At 48.6% G+C, this 20,137-nt stretch overlaps 1 protein-coding gene across 6 annotated transcripts in view; it reads left to right on the top strand.

The window, feature by feature from the left end:
* The window catches only part of FBH1 (F-box DNA helicase 1), a 38,608-nt gene that overhangs the window by 787 nt on the left and 17,684 nt on the right, over positions 1–20,137 (top strand). The window contains exons 1-7 of one of the 6 annotated variants that reach the window (XM_075997566.1): positions 4,603–5,051; positions 9,199–9,254; positions 11,352–11,507; positions 13,333–13,940; positions 15,694–15,824; positions 15,939–16,074; positions 18,005–18,195. In XM_075997566.1, the coding sequence (XP_075853681.1) occupies positions 13,398–13,940; positions 15,694–15,824; positions 15,939–16,074; positions 18,005–18,195 (1,001 nt within the window). In that variant the 5' untranslated portion in view covers positions 4,603–5,051; positions 9,199–9,254; positions 11,352–11,507; positions 13,333–13,397. The other 5 variants (XM_012741246.2, XM_012741245.3, XM_012741249.3 and 2 more) reach the window with 5 other exon arrangements.

Genomic DNA, 20,137 nt, shown 5'->3' with positions numbered 1-20,137 from the left:
GTTTACAAAGCACTTCGATCTGCGAGCAACGGGCATCACTCTGGTTTTACAGGTGGGGGAAATTGAGGCCTAATGAAGTCAGTGATTTTTCTCATGGAAGTATATAGGTTTATAAAAAGCCTTCTGGAAGGAAGGACGGTAGGATCTGTTGAGATCCATTCAGGTGCCTGCCATTGCCTGACACTGTGCTAAAATAAGCGGAGACAGAATGAAAAAAGATCTCTGGTATGAGCCCATGAAAATAAAAACCCATTTTCAGCAGATTCAATTTGGGCAGATTCAATCTGGTTAAGGTAACTTGCTTATATGGGTAGCCACTGGAAACAGAAGTAGGTCCAGGTATCAGCTTGGCTGGCGTTGTTGCTGCGTTGTCTCTTGTAATTCGATAAAAAAAAAAAAAGGTATAAAAGTATTTTGAAATGCACAAAAGTTTAGAACTGCAGAGCAGTGTTGGAGTCAGTACAAACTGGAAGTTGAGGAGCCTGGTAGCTTCATATTCTTTTCTTTCCTCTCTCCTCCAACCCAATTACCAATGACATTTTCTCTTGCATTGCGGTCTTCAGTTTCCCTGTTATTTTAAACATAATTGGGACACATGGGTTCACAATGGACTGGAATATTTGAGTCCAGAATAATAGGTTACTTAATTGGTGTTCTAAATCCAATTCTACCTTTTCTTTCTTCTTTTTTTTCCGCTTATTTTGGTCTGTATCTCCCTTTGGATAGGATAGCTAAATAATAATGAATATGAATCTATCCCACAGCCCTTGTGATTTTCTGGAGCAAAAGCATAGTCTAGAGGGGTGGGATCTACACAGAAAGCTGACTGGAGAAAGCTATTTCTGGGGTCTCGCTGTTTTCCTGGTTGGGGTGTCCATTTCTTTTGTGCAGGCTTTTAGGGTTTGTGGTCTGGCCTTTTCTAACTTCCCATGTAGTTGTTCATGACATTGTGATTTGCTACCTGGCTGTCTTGCCTTTTTCTCACCTGTTTCATGGTTATGGAGCATGCAGCCATACTCATTAGTGTGTTGATCATTTGATGTGTTACGTGATTTGTGAGCATGTGTGGACACCAACTACTGGTATTAGAATTCTAATTTCGGATTTGTTGCCATCATCTTTTGTCTATTTATCATATCCCTCTATCCTTCCTAGGCTGATTTCATTTGGAAACTGAATTTGGATTATGTCTTTGCTCTTCTGGTTATGAAGTTACCTACTCCTAGAAATTTATCACCTAAGTGTCTCAAATCTCTTATCTTCAACTGTTGTCCCTGTGCGTGCCTTTTAAAGACCAGTCTCATATTTCAAAGTACCCCTGGAACTTAACCTAGTATTCCACAGGTAACTGAAAATCAAAACAAAAATTATTTTCCAAACTAAAATTTTAGGCCTCCCACTTACTACAGGAAAAGCTAATTAAAACAAAACCCTAACACGGTTAATGACATTATCGTCTTTCTTAATGTTCTGCTAGGAATGTCAGTTATCTTTGCTGCTCTTTCTCTTTTATCTTGCTCTTCCAGTCTTGTCTGGAAAGCCTTGTTGTTCGCCTGCCCTCTCTGCCCGATTTTCGCTGCTCTCAGGTCTTTGCCAACTCTCACCTGGGCTGTTCCAGTGGCTTACCGACTTGTTTTCCTGACAATCTCCACGTCTGTCCATCCTCCAGCATACCTCCAGAGTCACTGTTTTAAAGTGTGAATTGGATTATGTAATGAGCCTGCTTAAAAACTGGGTGATGCCCAGAATTGCCTGCACAGTAACGTCCAGGCTTTTTTTTTTTTTTTTAAGCCAGTCAAATTTAGCAGTGGGGGGTTGAATACCAACTTTAGTGACACTAATGTGAATAAGTTCTGATAACCCACTACCATCGGACCAGCCCAGGTTTTTTTTTTTTTTAGCATTTTTTTTAAGGACCTTTGTAACAGTCTGTGGCTCCAGTTCCCTTTTCCAGCCTTGTCTCCTGTCATCTCCCCATCAGTGAACACGAAACTCCACTTTTCTGCCACACCGGTGCGTTGTTATACCTCTGTATTTTTGCACATGTTGTTTCTTCTGCCTTACTGAATCCCACTAATCCAGGGGTCCTCAAACTTTTTAAACAGGGGGCCAGTTCACTGTCCCTCAGACCGTTGGAGGGCTGTTGGAGGGTGCAGTGCACGTTCCACGCATGCGCACCGTGGGCCCGGGATGAGTGGGCTGCTAAGCAGGACAGGCAGCGGTGGCAAAAACACCCGGCGGCGGGCTGGATAAATGTCCTCGGCGGGCCGTAGTTTGAGGACCCCTGCCTAATCTTTCAAGGCTCAACTCTTCATAAAGTCTTTTCAACTTTCCTAAGTCTGTCTGCTTTTCTTTACTGCCGTAGCACTTCATGCACGCATTTATGTAACACTTATATATTGCCTTATGTTTAGTAACGTGTGTTTGTTTTGGTAGCCGCCTTATGGGTAGGCTAATTCATTTTTGTATTGTCAACGTCTAAAATAGCAGTTTAGCACCAAGGATACCACAAGAGAAAGCCCTCATGGAGTTTATAATGAATCTGGGACATAGTAGATATTTAAAAGTGGTTGTGGAATAAATCGAGTGTAGAAAAAGGCTTTTAAATATATAAAAATGTATTCTAGACAGTAAATAGTATTCTTTTTTCTAACATTCCTTCCTTCCGAGAAACAGTGTGTGAAACGCCTTACCCATTTTTGCTTGCTGTCATAAATGAGTGCTGTCTCCAAGAGAGGAGTAGGTATTTCAGGGTGTCAGAGGACCTGGGGGAGCTTGAGCTTGCTGACTTGGACGTTTTGGTTTTACAGAAAAGCAGGCTCTGGTGGCCAGGAGGGATCTGGCTCTTGGTCAGGAGTGCATACCCAGGACTGAGCTAGAACTGTCGTGTTTTTTTTTTTCTGCATTTGTTTCTTTTAGAGCTTATGGGGGCAAGATATTTTGAAGTGTTTCCATTCTGAGTCTACCGTATTTATCAATATGTTCCTTATGTTTTCTAAATACTTGTTATTAAATTTCTTCAGTTCTGATATTTCACAATGATTAAAAAAGTGATAAACAAGGTTTTTAGATGCTGCTTTAAAGACTTCCAGCTATAGAAGAAAGGATGTTACAGTAGGAAGCTCACTGGACTTGGGGAGTCAGAAGACCTAAGTGGTGGTGTGGGCCCCATCACGTATGAGCTGTGTTGTAACTTCAGGCGAGTCTTCTCTGAGCCCCAGTTTAATCGTGGCAGAATCATAGGGTTGCTGTGAGGATCAAATGAGAATATAGGAAAGAGGCTGAGTGCAGTGGCTCACGCCTGTAATACTAGCACTGTGGGAGGCTGAGGCAGGAGGATCACTTGAGCTCAGGAGTTTGAGACCAGCCTGAGCAAAAGTGAGATCCCATCTCTACTAAGAATAGAAAAATTAGCTGGGCAGGGTGCCACAGGCCTGCAGTCCCAGCTACTTGGGAGGCAGAAGGGTTGCTTGAGCCCAGGAATTTGAAGTTGCAGTGAGCTACCATGATGCCACTGCACTCTACCCAGGGCGACAGAGCAAGACTGTGACTCAAAAAAAAAAAAAAAAATGTGTATATATATATATATATAGAGAGAGAGAGAGAGAGAGAGACAGACAGACAGGGAAAAGAACTGCAAATGTCGTAGAGCACTTGGGAGCTATAAGATAAAGAGCTTCAAAGCCAAGGAAGACAGCCTGAACTTAGAAGGAAGTGCTGCAGTTGCACATTTGTTCGTTTAATCAGCAGTTGCTCACGCAGCAGTGTGTGCTGGGGGTGAGTTCCTTGTCCCCCCCCCAAGACCATAGAGCTTTTAGTCTAGGGTGGAAGATGTGTTAAATATGCATGTATACAAATAATTGTTATTCATGGGGTAGTATAAAATAACAAATATGTATTAAAAACAATTTGTGCAAGACACACATTAAATACATACTCCTCCAAAGAATCGTTACAAGTATCTCAATGACAGGGTGGTTTTGTTAACTGTGAACTGCATCCTAGCTTGTTCTTTTTACAGCGCTGGAGTTGGGAAACAACACAGGTAACTGCTGAGGTTGGGCTGTTGGGCTTCCCTCCCGTGACTGGACTTCGTCAAACAGAGGGGTCCCTGTAACGTGGGGCTCCGCTGCTGTGCACTGTCACCTTCACCGCCAATGCCAGAGGCTAAGGGTCCACTTGCTGTTTGTTCTTCCGGAGCCCGCCCCCGCAGACAGCGGAGGCCCCCTGGGGAAACAGCCAGGGGGAGGTTAGGTGACTCAGTAAATACCCAGGTTAGCAAAGCTGCCCGCTGTTTGCCTTCGCTACAGGATGTGTGGTGTTGCAAGCAGTTTGTCTAGTCAGGGACTTTGTACTGGACAGTCAGCTTGACTTTTTTTTTTTTTTTTTTTTTTTTGAGTCACAGTCTCACTCTGTTGCCCTGGGTAGAGTGCTGTGACGTCAGCCTAGCTCACAGCAACCTCAAACTCCTGGGCTCAGGTGATCCTCCTGTCTCAGCAACCCGAGTAGCTGGGACTACAGGCATGCGCTACGATGCCTGGCTAATTTTTTTCTATATATTTTTAGTTGGCCAGTTAATTTCTTCCTATTTTTAGTAGAGATGGCATCTCGCTCTTGCTCAGGCTGGTCTCAAACTCCTGACCTTGAGCGATCCTCCTGCCTTGGCCTCCCAGAGTGCTAGGATTACAGGCGTGAGCCACCCACGTGCCCATCTGGGGGGGCTGTCTTTAAAGCACTAATTGGAGGAATCAGGCTGCTAGAGCCTCTTCCATTTTGAACACGAGGCTTCAAGGACGTCCTGGGAATCAGCTTTTCTCAGTTAGCCAGAAGAGAAGAAGAGTGGAGGAAGAGCCTGGAGGAGGCACGCACCGCTCTTATTCCTCTTACTCGCAGTCCGCTGGCTAATGCCCAGCTGTAGGGCGAGACCCAAGTGCATGCACACAGGCAGGACTGGGAAGTGTAGACCAGCCATGTGCTCAGAGAGAAGAGGAACAACAGTCTTCTGCAACAAAATCTGAAGCACTCAAGTTTTACTTTCTCTGACTTGTTTTGTAAGTTGTTTTTCAATAAAGAAGATTGAAAAAGATGCAGCCAGGCAGATGAAAGCGTACCGGAGGCATCATGGCCACACGCTTCTCCTCCAAGCATTGGCACGTCTGTTATCTGCGACGCGGTGTGCTGAGCGCGTGGGGGGATGGGCGGGCAGGCGTGCTCCTTGCCTTTTGCTGCCCAGTAGTGGAGCTTTAGTGAGGACTGTGGTTCGGGGGGCTGCGCTCGTCTCCGGCAGAGGAGTGCAGTGGGCTGGGAAGCAACAGACCGTTGTCAGGGTGAGGAGGAGATTTGGGGATTGGTGAAGGGCCACGCTCTCGGCAAAGACCATCTTGAAGTCAGCAAGGACCAGGAGGCTGGGGCGCCAGTCTGCCGAGCGTGCGCTGAGCTGCGGCTTAGCAGAGGTAACGTGGGTCCTGGAAAGGGTGACCCCAGGAATGGGGGACGGAGAGAAGTCACGCCACAAGAAAGCCATCACAGAAAAGGCAGTGTGTGACTGGGCTCACTTGAGCCCGGGCAACTTCTGTTTGACAGGATGGTTTTTGTACATTCTCAAGCGTTTTACTGGCCTGACCCCTGAGGGCTGTGACACATTTATATCAGTCACAATGGAAGAGAGTCAAAGAGGGGTGCAGACACCCAGTTTGGTTGGGAAGGGATCAGCCGGAGCGTCTCTGGGGGCCTCGTGCAGTTGGGCCAAGCCCCACAAGCGATTGTGACCTTCTGCGCACACGGGGACCCCTGGTTTAGACATGGCTGCCCTTTGTGTGTGTTCGTCACGTCACACCTGTTGACTCCACTCCCTGAAGAGCCACGCACGGCTTCTAACAATAAATGCCCTTTCAGAGAGGTGTGAAATGTGTACAGCGGGAGCAATTCTGTTGGCTTCGGATGACTCAGGGAAGGAAGGTTTTATGGAAAAGGTTGTACTTGAGCACCTTTATTTTGATAAAGCTACATTTGAACTGCTTTTTAAAAAGGCATGTTAGTAAGAATAGAAGGGTGGTTAGAATTTCAGTGTAGTGTGTTTTTTTTTAAAAATTGTTTAGCAAGGACATTAAAGCTGTTAAAACTGATGTGCCTTTTAGGAGACACTGAGATTGATGTGGTAGTCACATAATTCTTCTGACACTTCCATTGGTAGCTATGATGACATAGGTGTAGAGGTAGCTGTTGTCACCCTCAACCCGGGTGTCATGAGTACTTAGTATACATATTGTGTCATTCTGTGAATTCAGTATGGTAGGTTATTATAATCCTCATTCTTACAGGTAAGGGACTCAATCAGGGCTTCGGTGGTGGGTGGGTATACCCGTCAAGTGTAGGTGGTCTTCTGATGGGCCACACGGCCTCTGTGGGCTTTAAGTGACTGGGACATTAAGGGACTCTTGCAACTGGAGGTGGTGGACACAGGGCTGCTGGCTCCCAGTGTAGTGCGTCACAACCCTTATTTCTTGGAGACCTGAAATACAGCTTAGTTTTCATGACCTTTAGCTCGAGTTAGAAAAGTTATTTTTGATATGCAAATCCAATAAAAGTGCCAGCTCTGCCTCCCAGCGAAGTCAGGGCTCAGGTAACTCCATTCCAAGTGTATAAAATAGACCAGCAGTCCCCAACCTTTTTGGCACCAGGGGCTGGTTTCATGGAAGACAGATTTTCCGCAGACCGGCCGTGTTGTGGGTAGGGGTAGGGGTGGGGTGCAGAACTCAGGAAGTGATGGGCAGCCCATTTCCTAACAGGCCACGGACCAGTACTGGGGATTGGGGACCACAGATAAAGACAGCTTACATCAGGGCCGGGCGCGGTGGCTCACACCTGTAATCCTAGCACTGTGGGAGGCCGAGGTGGGCGGATTGCTCAAGGTCAGGTGTTCGAAACCAGCCTGAGCGAGAGACCCCGTCTCTACTAAAAAAAAGAAAGAAATTAATTGACCAACTAAAATATATATATATATATTACAGAATGTTTGGGAATGCCTAAGGAAAAAAAAAATATATATATATATATAAAAAATTAGCCGGGCAAGGTGGCGCATGCCTGTAGTCCCAGCTACTTGGGAGGCTGAGGCAGGAGGATGGCTTGAGCCCAGGAGTTTGAGGTTGCTGTGAGCTAGGCTGACGCCACGGCACTCTAGCCCGGGCAACAGAGTGAGACTCTGTCTCAAAAACAAACAAACAAAACCAACAAAAAAACCAAAAAAAGGACAACTTACATCAGTACACAAAAGCCAGAACTTCCCGTCTAGGTGCCCCTCTCCCAGGGGTTAACCTTAGCTCCTTCCGTGGCTTTTTGGCCGGAACACACTGGAATATACCAGAACTCTCTAGAAGCAGAATATTATGTTCCAACACTCCCATTAGCTCTTCCTTTTACTCCTGTGCTATTAGATTTTGGCAAACAGTTAACCTTTTCAAAAAGCATTTTAGATTCAGATGTATATTATGATGTAAATACATAAATAAAGATCTGTCCATATTACCTACTTTTCAAAACAGTGGGGTTGAACTTTTTTTTTTTTTTTTGGAGACAGAATTTTGTTCTGTTACCCTGGCTGGAGTGCAGTGGCCCAAGCATAGTTCACTGCTGCTTTGAACTCCTGTTCTCAAGTGATCCTTCTGCCTCAGCCTCCCAAGTGGCTGGGAGTACAGGCATGTGCCACCATGCCTGGCTAATTTTAAAATTTTTTGTAGAGATGAGGTCCCACTGTGTTGCTCAGGCTGGTCTTGAATTCCTTGTTGCAAGCAATCCTCCTGCCTCATCCTCCCCAAATGATGGGATTATACGTGTGAACACTGCACCTGCCCAGGGATGAACAATTTTTTGATGTCCTCTTGTCTGGTGTATCTCTGGGGAGGTCTCCCTTTGGGTCTCCCAAGTTCCTTGTGAGAGCAGATCTGCAGCACGTTCCCGGTGATCCAGGACATAGGCTCCTGTGCTTCCCAACCTGACACTTCCACCTGCTGTCTTTGTTAGCTTCGTCTGCTTATTAAGTATTCATGGAGCACGTAGTGTCTTAGTTTATTTTGGGCTGCTATAACAAAATGCCCCGAATAACAGAACTCCCATCTCACAGTTCTGGAGGCGGGAAGTCCAATGGCAAGGTGCTGGCAGAGCCTGTGTCTGGTGAGAGCCTATCTCCTGGTTCATAAGTGGTGCCTTTTCTAGCTTGATCTATGTGGCAGGAGGGGTGAGGGAGCTCTCTGGGGCCTCTTTTAGTTATTTTACTTATTTTTATTTATTTATTCATTTTGAGACAGAGTCTCACTCTGTTGCCCAGGCTAAAGTGAGTGCCGTGGCATCAGCCTAGCTCACAGCAACCTCAAACTCATGGGCTCAAGCCATCTTCCTGCCTCAGCCTCCCCAGTAGCTGGGACTACAGGCATGCGCCACCATGCCCGGCTCATTTTTTCTATATATATTAGTTGGCCAATTAATTTCTTTCTATTTTTATAGTAGAGACGGGGGTGTCTCGCTCTTGCTCAGGCTGGTTTCGAACTCCTGCTCGAACTCCTCTTCGAGCAATCTGCCCACCTCGGCCTCCCAGAGTGCTAGGATTACAGGCGTGAGCCACCCCACCCCGTCCCGCTGTGGGGCCTCTTTTATAAGGGCACTAATCCCAATCAGGGGACTCCAGCCTCGTGACCTAATCCCCTCCCAAGGTCCCTACCTCCTAATACCATCACCTTAGGTGGGGAGAATTTTAAAATATGAGTTTTGGGGGACACAAACATTGAGTTCATGCCATGTGCTACGTGTCAGGCACAGAGCTATGTGCAGAGGGTACAGGTGTGAATAAGGTGGGCTAGTTCCTTATTTTGGAGCACACTTGCCATCTTTGACTCTTAGGTGCGTGGTTAAGACATCTCTATCTAGTTGACGGTCACTATCAATGCCTGAGTGCTTTGTATTAGGGTACCACCGCCTGCAGTTAGTCGGCCAGGAAAGGCTGGGATGAAACCATTCTTATATCCTTAATAGAAAAAGTTCTGGGGTTCATCCTGCATGTATGAGTAACTCTTCCACACAAGTCTGACGGCTTCTTCTGCATCGCTACGTCCAAATTCAGGACTATGTCAGACTTGGACGGGCATCAGAACCCTCGACTGAGCCTGGCGTTCTAATCGGTTGTGTGTCTCCGTTCACTTCCAGAATCCTTCTGTGACCTGATGCGCTCTTCGGCTGAGCAGCCTGCAGCTGGCCTCAAGGTCCGGGATCACATAGTTACACATTTGAGTGGTTTGATGTTTATCTTGCTCCTTGGTGATTTTGTTCATGAAAGCCTTCCCTCTTCCCGGCCAGTTTGGCAGTAGACGTTCACCTCCTATTTAAGTGAGACATTCTCTATTGGTGACTTCTCTCTAGCATCTCCAGTTCTAATTATAGACGTCGTACTGGCCAGCTCTGAAGCAATTGGGAATACTTGAAGAGAGAGCAAAGCAGATAACCAGTCTGCTGTCTTGGGTTTATAGGGTCTTTGGGGTTTGTTGGCTGGAGTCCTGCAGCTGCTCCTGTAGTTAAGCCACGTGTGTGTTGTAGAGCACCTAGCCTAGGATTTATCTGTATTCTGGATGTCCCATTGTACCTGTACCTTCTCTCTGTTGCCAGTATGACCAGAGGTCCTCGTTCAGGCAAAATAGTAATTGAAGTTATATTTATAATATGAAGGGTTTTGAACAGAAAACTAAAATTTCATATCTTATTTTTAATTCTTAAAATTTTAATTTTATTTTAGAAGCAGAGTCTTGCTCTGTCTTCCAGACTGGGGTGCAGTGGTGTGATCTCAGCCCACGGAGTCCACTGCAGCCTGACACTGCTGGGCTCAAGCAATCAATCCTCCTGCCTCCTGAGTAGCTGGGACCACCGGTGCGTGCCACCACGCCCGGCTAATTTTGTTCTAAATTTTCCCTAGAGACAGGGGTCTCGCTATGTTGCCCAGGCTGATCTTGTTTCCTGCCTCTGCCTCCCAAAGTGTTGGGATTACAGGTGTGAGCCACCACGCCTGACATCATGTCTTATTTTTTAGAAGAAAACGATCAGACTTTAAGCGTATGTTTTTTCCCAATATAGAAAAATTTCAATTTTTAAAAAAATTTTTTTAAATTCCTTTATTTATTTATTTTTTTCCATTTTCAGTTGGCCAATTAACTTTTTTTTTTATTTTATTTTTAGTAGAGACGGGGTCTCGCTCTTGCTCAGGCTGGTCTTGAACTTCTGAGCTCAAACGATCCACCCGCCTCGGCCTCCCAGAGAGCTAGGATTACAGGCGTGAGCCACCTCTCCCGGCCTCAAATTTTTTTTAATGTAGGAAAACTTTACATGCGTATTTTGCCTCTGTGTGAATAAGACTGTTGGCATTTAGTGTAGAGAAACTGTTATACATCATTGCAAAATCATTACAGCAGAGGGGCTATTTGATTTTCTGTTCATAAGTAGTTGAGACATGTTACTTATTATTATTATTTTTTTTTTTTTTGAGACAGAGTCTCGCTTTGTTGCCCAGGCTAGAGTGAGTGCCGTGGCGTCAGCCTAGCTCACAGCAACCTCAAACTCCTGGGCTCGAGTGATCCTTCTGCCTCAGCCTCCCGAGTAGCTGGGACTACAGGCATGCGCCACCATGCCCGGCTAATTTTTTTTTTATATATATATCAGTTGGCCAATTAATTTCTTTCTATTTATAGTAGAGACGGGGTCTCGCTCTTGCTCAGGCTGGTTTTGAACTCCTGACCTTGAGCAATCCGCCCGCCTCGGCCTCCCAAGAGCTAGGATTACAGGCGTGAGCCACAGCGCCCGGCCTACTTATTATTATTTAAAGTCATTTCTGATAACATGGAATTGGCTATAATTGGACTGCATCTGTACTTCCTCTTTTCTTGTTATTAGATGTCATCTTTATAATCTGAAAGATATTTCAATGTTTTATTTTTTACTTTGTTTTATTTTTTCGAGACAGAGTCTCACTCTGTTGCCCGGGCTAGAGTGCCATGGCATCACGCTCTTGCTCAGGCTGGTCTCGAACTCCTGAGCTCAAACGATCCACACGCCTCGGCCTCCCAGAGTACCAGGATTACAGGCGTGAGCCACCACGAGTGGCCTACTTTCTTAAATTTTAAGTGAGAAATGCAAAGAAACTGTGAAATGACTAAAAGTTGGTGGGCTTATGAGGGGAGGGAAAGGGCTGGCTGGGGTGCTCCACAAAATCACTGGTCACTGTACAGAAAGTCGGGGGTCATTTGCTGGCTAGCTTGTAGAACCGGTGATCACTCACGACTGTCCCATTTCTTCTGCCCATTGGTACAAAACAGTGAGGCCCTTTAAGCGGAAACATCTTACCGCCATCGACTGCCGGCATCTGGCTCTGAGTCATCTGTCTGCGACCCAGCCCTTTGGTCAGAGATGGACAAGCAGAGACCCGAACCATGGACTCTACCCTAAACCCAGAACAAAGAGAGGGAGTAGGGGTACGTCTTCCAAACAGGCGTCTTCAAAATCAGTAGTGGCTGTGGCCTGTGTTGTGAGCACGCTCTGAGCAGGTGGCAGGCTCTGCATGACCGGGGGCGTGGGAGGGTGGCTGGATGTGACGATCAGAAAATACCAGGATTTGGCAGGGCGCGGTGGCTCACGCCTGTAATCCTAGCACTCTGGGAGGCCGAGGCGGGCGGATCGCTCCAGGTCAGGAATTCGAAACCAGCCTGAGCAAGAGCGAGATCCCGTCTCTACTATAAATAGAAAGAAATTAATTGACCAACTAAAAATATATATACAAAAAAATTAGCCGGGCATGGTGGCGCATGCCTGTAGTCCCAGCTACTTGGGAGGCTGAGGCAGGAGGATCGCTTGAGCCCAGGAGTTTGAGGTTGCTGTGAGCTAGGCTGATGCCACGGCACTCTAGCCTGGGCAACTGAGTGAGACTCTGTCTCAAAAAAAAAAAAAGAAAATACCAGGATTTAACCCTGGCCATCCTGACTTCAAACTCCAGGTTTCTATCAAGTTGCCCCAGACGCAGTTATAATTTTTTTTCCCCCAATATAGAAAAAAATAGGAGTTTCAATTTCATAAATTCTATTAAAGACTAAACTTAGTGTCAGTCCATTCTCTTATTTTCCAAAGTGAGAGTTTTGGCTACAGCCATTTAGAAAGGAACCATGGGCCGGGCGCGGTGGCTCACGCCTGTAATCCTAGCACTCTGGGAGGCCGAAGCGGGCTGATCGCTCAAGGTCAGGAGTTCGAAACCACCCTGAGCAAGAGCAAGACCCCGTCTCTACTATAAATAGAAACAAATTAATTGGCCAACTAATATATATACAAAAAATTAGCCGGGCATAGTGGCGCGTGCCTGTAGTCCCAGCTACTCGGGAGGCTGAGGCAGGAGGATTGCTTGAGCCCAGGAGTTTGAGGTTGCTGTGAGCCAGGCTGACGCCACGGCACTCACTCTAGCCTGGGCAACAAAGCGAGACTCTGTCTCAAAAAAAATAAATAAATAAAAAATAAAATAAAAAATAGAAAGGAACCATGGATGTTGTTATATATTGATAAGATGTTCAGTCACTTCACTAGCATTTTAAAATAATTTTTAGGAGTTTGAAAAAATGCCGTGGTGATGTGTGAAGTGACCATTTGGGTTTCCCCACGTGCCTGAAAACTCTGTGAGGTCAGGAAATAGGCTGTTTTTCACTTTATATTTGTCTCCTACTCATAGGTACTTAGTTAAATGCTGGTCGAATAAATAAATGTGTAGCAGAGATTAGGTGCCACTCTAGTAATATTAAAAGAATTCCGAATCCTTCCTTTTTATTGTAAAATATATTGATGTGTCAGCTTCACAGGAGGAAATAAAAAGGTTTAACTTTGTCAAATGAGGAGTGGGATTTTCTGGATCCTAATAACGTCAAGCATGTTCCTTTCCACTTACGCACACTTAGACTTCCTATCGTGGGAGCGAGTCGGGAGAGCTGTGTTTTGTGAGTGTGGGCAGCTGTGTCCTTTTTGTCTGTTGCATGAGCAGCGTGTCACCCTTGTGTACATTGCAGGGTGTATTGTGGGCCACCACGCCACCCAGACCCTGGCCTCCGTCTCTTTGCAAGTGTGTGTCTGCTTGTACCCCAGGGCTAAATATAAATATTTTTGGATTAGCTGTTTAAATAATCAGCTGGCCCATAAATATATTCATTGCTCTTTCCTCTGTTAACATAGATACGTGTAAATTGGTTTGTCTTACTTGGTTCCACGGCAGGTGAGCAGTCATTGCTCACTTCTCGTCCTTTCTTCTTTGGGTTCTCTGGACAGGTCGAGGATGTCCAAGATACAACCGTGAGTTCTTCCTAGCTGGCCAGCAGCCGCGCACCAATGACATGGCCAGAAGCAATTCTGTTGGCCAGGACAGCTGTCAGGACTCGGAGGGTGACATGATCTCTCCTGCAGAGAGCAGCTGCGCCCCACCTCAGGAGAGCCATGGAGAAGCGAGGTTGGGCTCCTCGGGGTCTCCCCTGCCCACCAGGAAGCGGTCCCGGTCCTTTGAGGAGGACGATGGTAATCAGGCCACAGGGGCCGGCCAGTGGGATGGACTTTCTAAGAAAACCCCGCGGCATCATCCGTCCCCGCCGTGCCCGAGGCCCGGGGAAGCGCGGCAGGAGGAGGTGGAGGACGGCGGGTCACGGCTCTCTGCAGAGTCTGGGGAAACCGACCAGGACGTAGGGGGCGTTGGCCCCGATCCCGAGCCTGACGAGCACTATGGGCTTCTTGGGACCTTGCCCTGCCAGGAGGCGCCGAGTCCCATCTGCAGCCTGCCCAGCGAGGTCCTGCGGCATGTGTTCGCCTTCCTCCCGGTGGAGGACCTCTACTGGAACCTGAGCCTGGTGTGCCACCTATGGAGGGAGATCATCCGAGACCCGCTGGTGAGTGCAGTGCTCGGGGTCGGGGGACACCAACGGGTGCATGCTTCTGACCAGAGGGTCCGCTCAGAAAACGATGGTTTCCCCTTGCCTTTGGGGTGACGTCCGCGCTGCTCAGGGTCGATCACGGCCTCGTGTCTGTGCCGCCCCGATACCCAGCCTCAGCCCGTCCTCCCTGTGTCCCGTCTGCCCGCTGTGATGGCTCTAGTCCCCCCACCCCGCCTGGAGGGCCCCGTGCGTCCCCGTGACACCTGACCTGTTGTCCAAGGCTTAGCTCTTACTACCTACCTGTTCCGCTTGCCTTCGGGGTGACGTCCGCGCTGCTCAGGGTCGATCACGGCCTCGTGTCTGTGCCGCCCCTGATACCCAGCCTCAGCCCGTCGTCCCTGCCTCCTGTCTGCCCGCTGTGATGGCTCTAGTCCCCCAACCCCGCCTGGAGGGCCCCGCGCGTCCCCGTGACACCTGACCTGTTGTCCAAGGCTTAGCTCTCTTTTTTTTTTATTTTCTTTTTATTCCTACAGTTGACTGAGGGGTAGAAGGCTTAGCTCTTACTACCTACCTGTTCCTTCCCCTTTCAGCCCACTGGAGTTAATCGTGTTCTCTTCTGTGTGCTACTATAGCAATTTACACCTCTCTTACAGGATCTATCACGTACTTTGGTGATAGATGGTGATAGATGGAGGAAAACTTATGGTTTTCCTCCCCAGTTTAAATTATTCGCTCTTTGATAGAGGCCAGTATTCTGCAGTTGTTGGGTAGAATGCACTGTGTGTGTGTGTGTGTGTGTGTGTGTGTGTGTGTTCCAGCTAGTCTACAGTATTCTTCAAGTCCCGTTCCCTCGTTCATCCTCTGTCTGGTTGTTCTATCCATTATGGAAATTGGGGTGTTGAAGTCTCTTGCTGTTACTGTGTTGCTGCCCGTTTCTTCCTTCAATCCTGTCAATGTTTGCATCATATATTTTGTAGCTCTGATATTTGGTGCATACGCTTTATAATTGTTGTATCTTCTTGGTAAACTGACCCTTTTAGCATTGTGTATTGTCCTTCTTTATCTCTGAAGCAGTGTTTGGCTTAAAGTCTGTTTCGTCTGATGTTAGTATAGCCACAGCTTTCATACTATTTTATTATCACTGAAACCCTGAGCTACTAGTGGGCTGATATTTCAGCCAGGGAAACTGCGCTGGCTTTTCCCAAATTCTATAGCAAGTTAGTGTTAGAACCAGGACCAAGACTGACCCCGTTCTCCTGGTTTCCAACTAAAATTTGTATTATATTTCTACCTGGTTTGCACAGCTTTCGAATCATGAGCTATAGTTGCTTTTCAGTTGTTAGAAGATTATCTATGGGCCGGGGGCGGGGGGCTCACGCCTGTCATCCTAGCACTCTGGGAGGCCGAGGTGGGCGGATTGCTCAAGGTCAGGAGTTTAAAACCAGCCTGAGCAAGAGCGAGACCCCCCGTCTCTACTATAAATAGAAATAAATTTGTTGGCCAACCAATATATATATAGAAAAAATTAGCCGGGCATGGTGGCGCATGCCTGTAGTCCCAGCTACTCGGGAGGCTGAGGCAGGAGGATCGCTTGAGCCCAGGAGTTTGAGGTTGCTGTGAGCGAGGCTGACGCCATGGCACTCAACTCTGGCCTAGGCAACAGAGTGAGACTCTGTCTCAAAAAAAAAAAAAAAAGTTATCTATGTGTTTGTGGCTCAGTCTGCTTTCTAATAGCCGTTTGTTATTTTGGGTCTCTTAAACCACGCAGTTCATTCCTTGGAAGAAGCTGTATCACCGGTACGTGATGAACGAGGAGCAAGCAGTGAGCAAAGTGGACGGCGTCCTGTTGGCCTGTGGCATAGACAAGGAGTCGGACCTGTGCGTGCTGAACCTCATACGGTGAGCTGCTTCCCCCCACCCCCGCAGGGGAGGCAGGTTTCAAAGCCCTCCCCTGTGCGGCGGTCGGTGCCTGCGATCACCCTGCTCACGGGCTCTGCTGGGAACGTTCTGCAGATACACCGCCACCGTGAAGTGCTCCCCAAGCGTGGACCCTGAGAGGGTGCTGTGGAGCCTGAGGGACCACCCCCTGCTTCCCGAGGCCGAGGCGTGCGTGCGCCAACACCTGCCCGACCTCTACGCTGCCGCCGGGGTACGTCGGGAGGCCGTGGGAGGAGGCGCGGCGTCTTTTCTCGCTGGGAGAGAGTGCGCTCGTGAAGAAGTTCAGCTGGGGGCTGCTTTACGTTCAAAATCTTTAACCTCTGGACACGCTGAAGCATTAATCTTGTCACTGGAGAAATAAATGAAAAACCATATAGTTATAGGTTATGAGATTTAGAAGGAATTTTTAAAAAAATTTGATCTGACTTCCCATTCTTTTGAGGAATCGTCTCTGAAATATTTCTTTCTGTTTTTTTTTTTTTTTTTGAGACAGAGTCTCACTTTGTTGCCCGGGCTCGAGTGAGTGCCGTGGCGTCAGCCTAGCTCACAGCAACCTCAGTCTCCTGGGCTCAAGCGATCCTCCTGCCTCAGCCTCCCGAGTAGCTGGGACTACAGGCATGTGCCACCACCATGCCCGGCTAATTTTTTTTTTCTATATATATTAGTTGGCCAATTAATTTCTTTCTATTTTTTAGTAGAGACAGGGTCTCACTCTTGCTCAGGCTGGTTTTAAACTCCTGACCTGGAGCTATCCTCACGCCTCGGCCTCCCAGAGTGCTAGGATTACAGGCATGAGCCACCACACCTAGCCTTATGTTCAAAATCTTTAACATCTGAACATGTCGAAGCATTAATTTTGTCATTGGAGAAATAAATAAAAAGCCATATAGTTATAGGTTATGAGATTTAGAAGGAATTTTTTTTTTTTTTTTTGAGACAGAGTCTCGCTTGTTGACCAGGCTAGAGTGAGTGCCGTGGCGTCAGCCTAGCTCACAGCAACCTCAAACTCCTGGGCTCCAGCAATCCTTCTGCCTCAGCCTCCTGAGTAGCTGGGACTACAGGCATGTGCCACCATGCCCGGCTAATTTTATATATATATTAGTTGGCTAATTAATTTCTGTCTATTTATAGTAGAGACGGGGTCTTGCTCTTGCTCAGGCTGGTTTCGAACTCCTGACCTCGAGCAGTCGCCCGCCTCAGCCTCTCAGAGTGCTAGGATTACATGCGTGAGCCACGGCGCCCGGCTTTAGAAGGAATTTTTTTAAAAATTTAATCTGATGTCCCATTCTTTTGAGGAATTTGTTTGCAATATTTTTCTTTCTTGAGACAGAATCTCTGTTGCCCGGGCTAGAGTGCCTTGGCGTCAGCCTAGCTCACAGCAACCTCACACTCCTGGGTTCAAGCGATCCTTCTGCCTCAGTCTCCCGAGTAGCTGGGATTACAGACATTCACCGCCATGCTCGACTAATTTTATATATATATATATTTTTTTTTTTAGTTGTCCAGATAATTTCTTTCTATTTTTAGTACACATGGTGTCTCGCTCTTGCTCAGGCTGGTCTTGAGCACCTGACCTTGAGCGATCCACCTGCCTCGACCTCCCAGAGTGCTAAGATTATAGGCATGAGCCATCACGCCTGGCCAAAATATTTCCAAAAGGTGGTCATTTAGCCTCTGAACACTTTGAATAATAGGATTTTTTTTATAAGACAACCATTCCCTTGTTGACAATGTTGGTTATTTGAAAGGGGCAAAGGAATTAAGGGTCTTGCTGCAGACACAGTGAGGTGACGAGAAGCTGGAGGGAGCCCTCAGCATCCTGAGTCTCAGTCCCGTTGCTCCGCATCCAGTTCAGGGGTTCCGGATTTTATCCTGGAAGCTGTTCGCAGCCCCCGCCTGTACTCCTGAAGGCCACAGTGGGTGGGGAAATCCAGGCGTGTGCATGGCTCTTTCTCGTGTGAAACACTTCGTGGGGCAGGGAGTGAGTTTTCCTTCGCGGCGTGGTTGCAGTGAGCAGGGCCGTGGGCCTTTCCTGCCTTGGAGTGCATTCTTTAACACTCGGGGCTGCTTTCCGCTGTGACTCGTACTAACTGCGGCCTGTGTCTGGGTCTCTCCCCTCTCCCGGCGCACCTGGCTCGCAGGGCGTCAACGTCTGGGCCCTGGTGGCGGCCGTGGTCCTTCTCTCCGGCAGCGTGAACGACATCCAGCAGCTGCTCTTCTGCCTCCGGAGACCTGGCTCCACGGTGACCATGCCGGACGTCACCGAGACGCTGTACTGCATAGCCGTGCTTCTCTACGCCATGCGGGAGAAGGGCATCAACATCAGCAATAGGTAACCCCCGGGAGGAGGACAGGGAGCCCTGCGATGGCGTGGGAGGCACTCACGTGACACGCCCTGCCCAACCTCAGGCTCCCCTGCAGGGTGAAGGGCAGCAGGTGGGGGTGCGTTGTCCCCGGGGCGGTTTTTACGTTCGCAGGTATCGCAGCCTTAGGTGAAGCCCCTCACTGGGGGAAGCCTTCTTTGTTGACGCCCAGCCACGGTGGTTTCCCGGGAGAACGTTAGGCCCTGCTTCCTGCACGCCTCACTTTGGGGGTGGGCTGTAAGGATGGTGGAAAAGTCCTGTGAGAGAGGCCGTGGCGTGCGGGTTCGGGTGCCAGGGACTCGAGGGTGTTCCTGGGCGGCGTGTGGAAAGGGGCGTGAAAAAAGTTAGACAGGCTCTTGCTCTAGTGAGGGCAGACAGGGAGCTCGTGAGTAGACGCGCGAAGCAGGGACGTCGCAGTGAGCGCAAAGCACTGCAGAGAAACGGGACGGGATGGGGCGCAGGGGTGGGGGGGCAGCCGCCTTCGGTTGGGTGGGAAGAGCGTCTCTGAGGAGGCACATCTGTTGTGTGTGTCGCTTTGAGACTGGGGGAGAGAGCGTCTCAGGAGAAGGCACAGACAATTCGAGGGCCAAAGATGAATTTGGGGCAGGTGAGGAAGAGAAAAGGTCCAGTGTGGCAAGAGCGGGAGGCTCGCACGGGATCCTGAGAGGTGGACGGGGCCACGGTTGGAGTTGGAATAAAATCCCAAGCGTGCTGGGTACTGGGCAGGGGCCCGGGCCCTGATCCCGAGTGCGGGGTTGGGCAGCACGGTCACGCGGCCAGTCCTGGAGGAGCAGGAGAAGCCAGAGGGGGCTCTCCATCTCCAGGGAGAGACAGTGGCCCCTGGAATTAGTGAGCCCCCCACCCCGCCCCCCGCAACTTGGCTGGTGGCCCCAGAGGAACGATGCCATCATTCTTGGTGAGGTACGAGGAGGGAATGCGATTCTGCAGAAGCTTGTGCTGCTTCTGAGCTGTGTTCCGGTTTTGTGGACTGTGGCTTGTGCTGTCCCCTTGTCCGTGGCATCGAGGCGAGGAGCTGTGTGGTAGGATCTGCACAAGACGAGTGCAGAAATGATGAATAGTGTCCTCACGCACGAATCTGCATGCTCACGGGGACATCGGTGAGAAACAGGAAAGCACGTGCCTTGGTCTGCTGGCGCTGCCGTGATGCAGTCCCTCAGCCCGGCAGGCTTAACCCACAGACATTCACTCTCTCACGATTCTGGAGGCTGGAAGTCCAAGATCAAGGTGCTGGCAGATTCCACTCCTGGTTAGGAACCAGCTTCCCGCCTTGCAGATGGCCACCTTCTCGCTGTTCCCTCCCCACCCCCCCACCCCCCGCCCCGTGGTAGAGAAACAGAGCTCTACAGGAAGGTACTCGTGTTAAGTTAACTTTATTAGCAAGTGTTGTAAATATCACCCAAACAAGAATTTCATCGCTAGGAGCAGAGTTTATATTGTTGCCCACTGGTTCATTCTTTTTTTTTTTTTTTGAGACAGAGTCTCACTTTGTTGCCCAGGCTAGAGTGAGTGCCGTGGCGTCAGCCTGGCTCACAGCAACCTCAATCTCCTGGGCTCAGCGATCCTACTGCCTCAGCCTCCCGAGTAGCTGGGACTACAGGCATGCGCCACCATGCCCGGCTAATTTTTTGTATATATATTTTTAGTTGGTCAATTAATTTATTTCTATTTTTGGTAGAGACGGGGTCTCGCTCAGGCTGGTTTCGAACTCCTGACCTTGAGCAATCCGCCCGCCTCAGCCTTCCAGAGTGCTAGGATTACAGGCGTGAGCCACCACGCCCGGCCCACTGGTTCATTCTTACTTCATGTTTTTGATTATTTGTGTCTCGAGAGCACAGCCCGGGCTCCTGTCCTGGTCTTGGTCCCTGCTTGGTGTTATGTTCGGAAACAGGG

The sequence above is a fragment of the Microcebus murinus genome, chromosome 25 (assembly GCF_040939455.1).
Source record: "Microcebus murinus isolate Inina chromosome 25, M.murinus_Inina_mat1.0, whole genome shotgun sequence".
NCBI classification, from domain to species: domain Eukaryota; kingdom Metazoa; phylum Chordata; class Mammalia; order Primates; family Cheirogaleidae; genus Microcebus; species Microcebus murinus.
The sequence above is the reverse complement of the archived record's forward strand: the minus strand, read 5'-3'. Positions and strand labels throughout refer to the sequence as shown.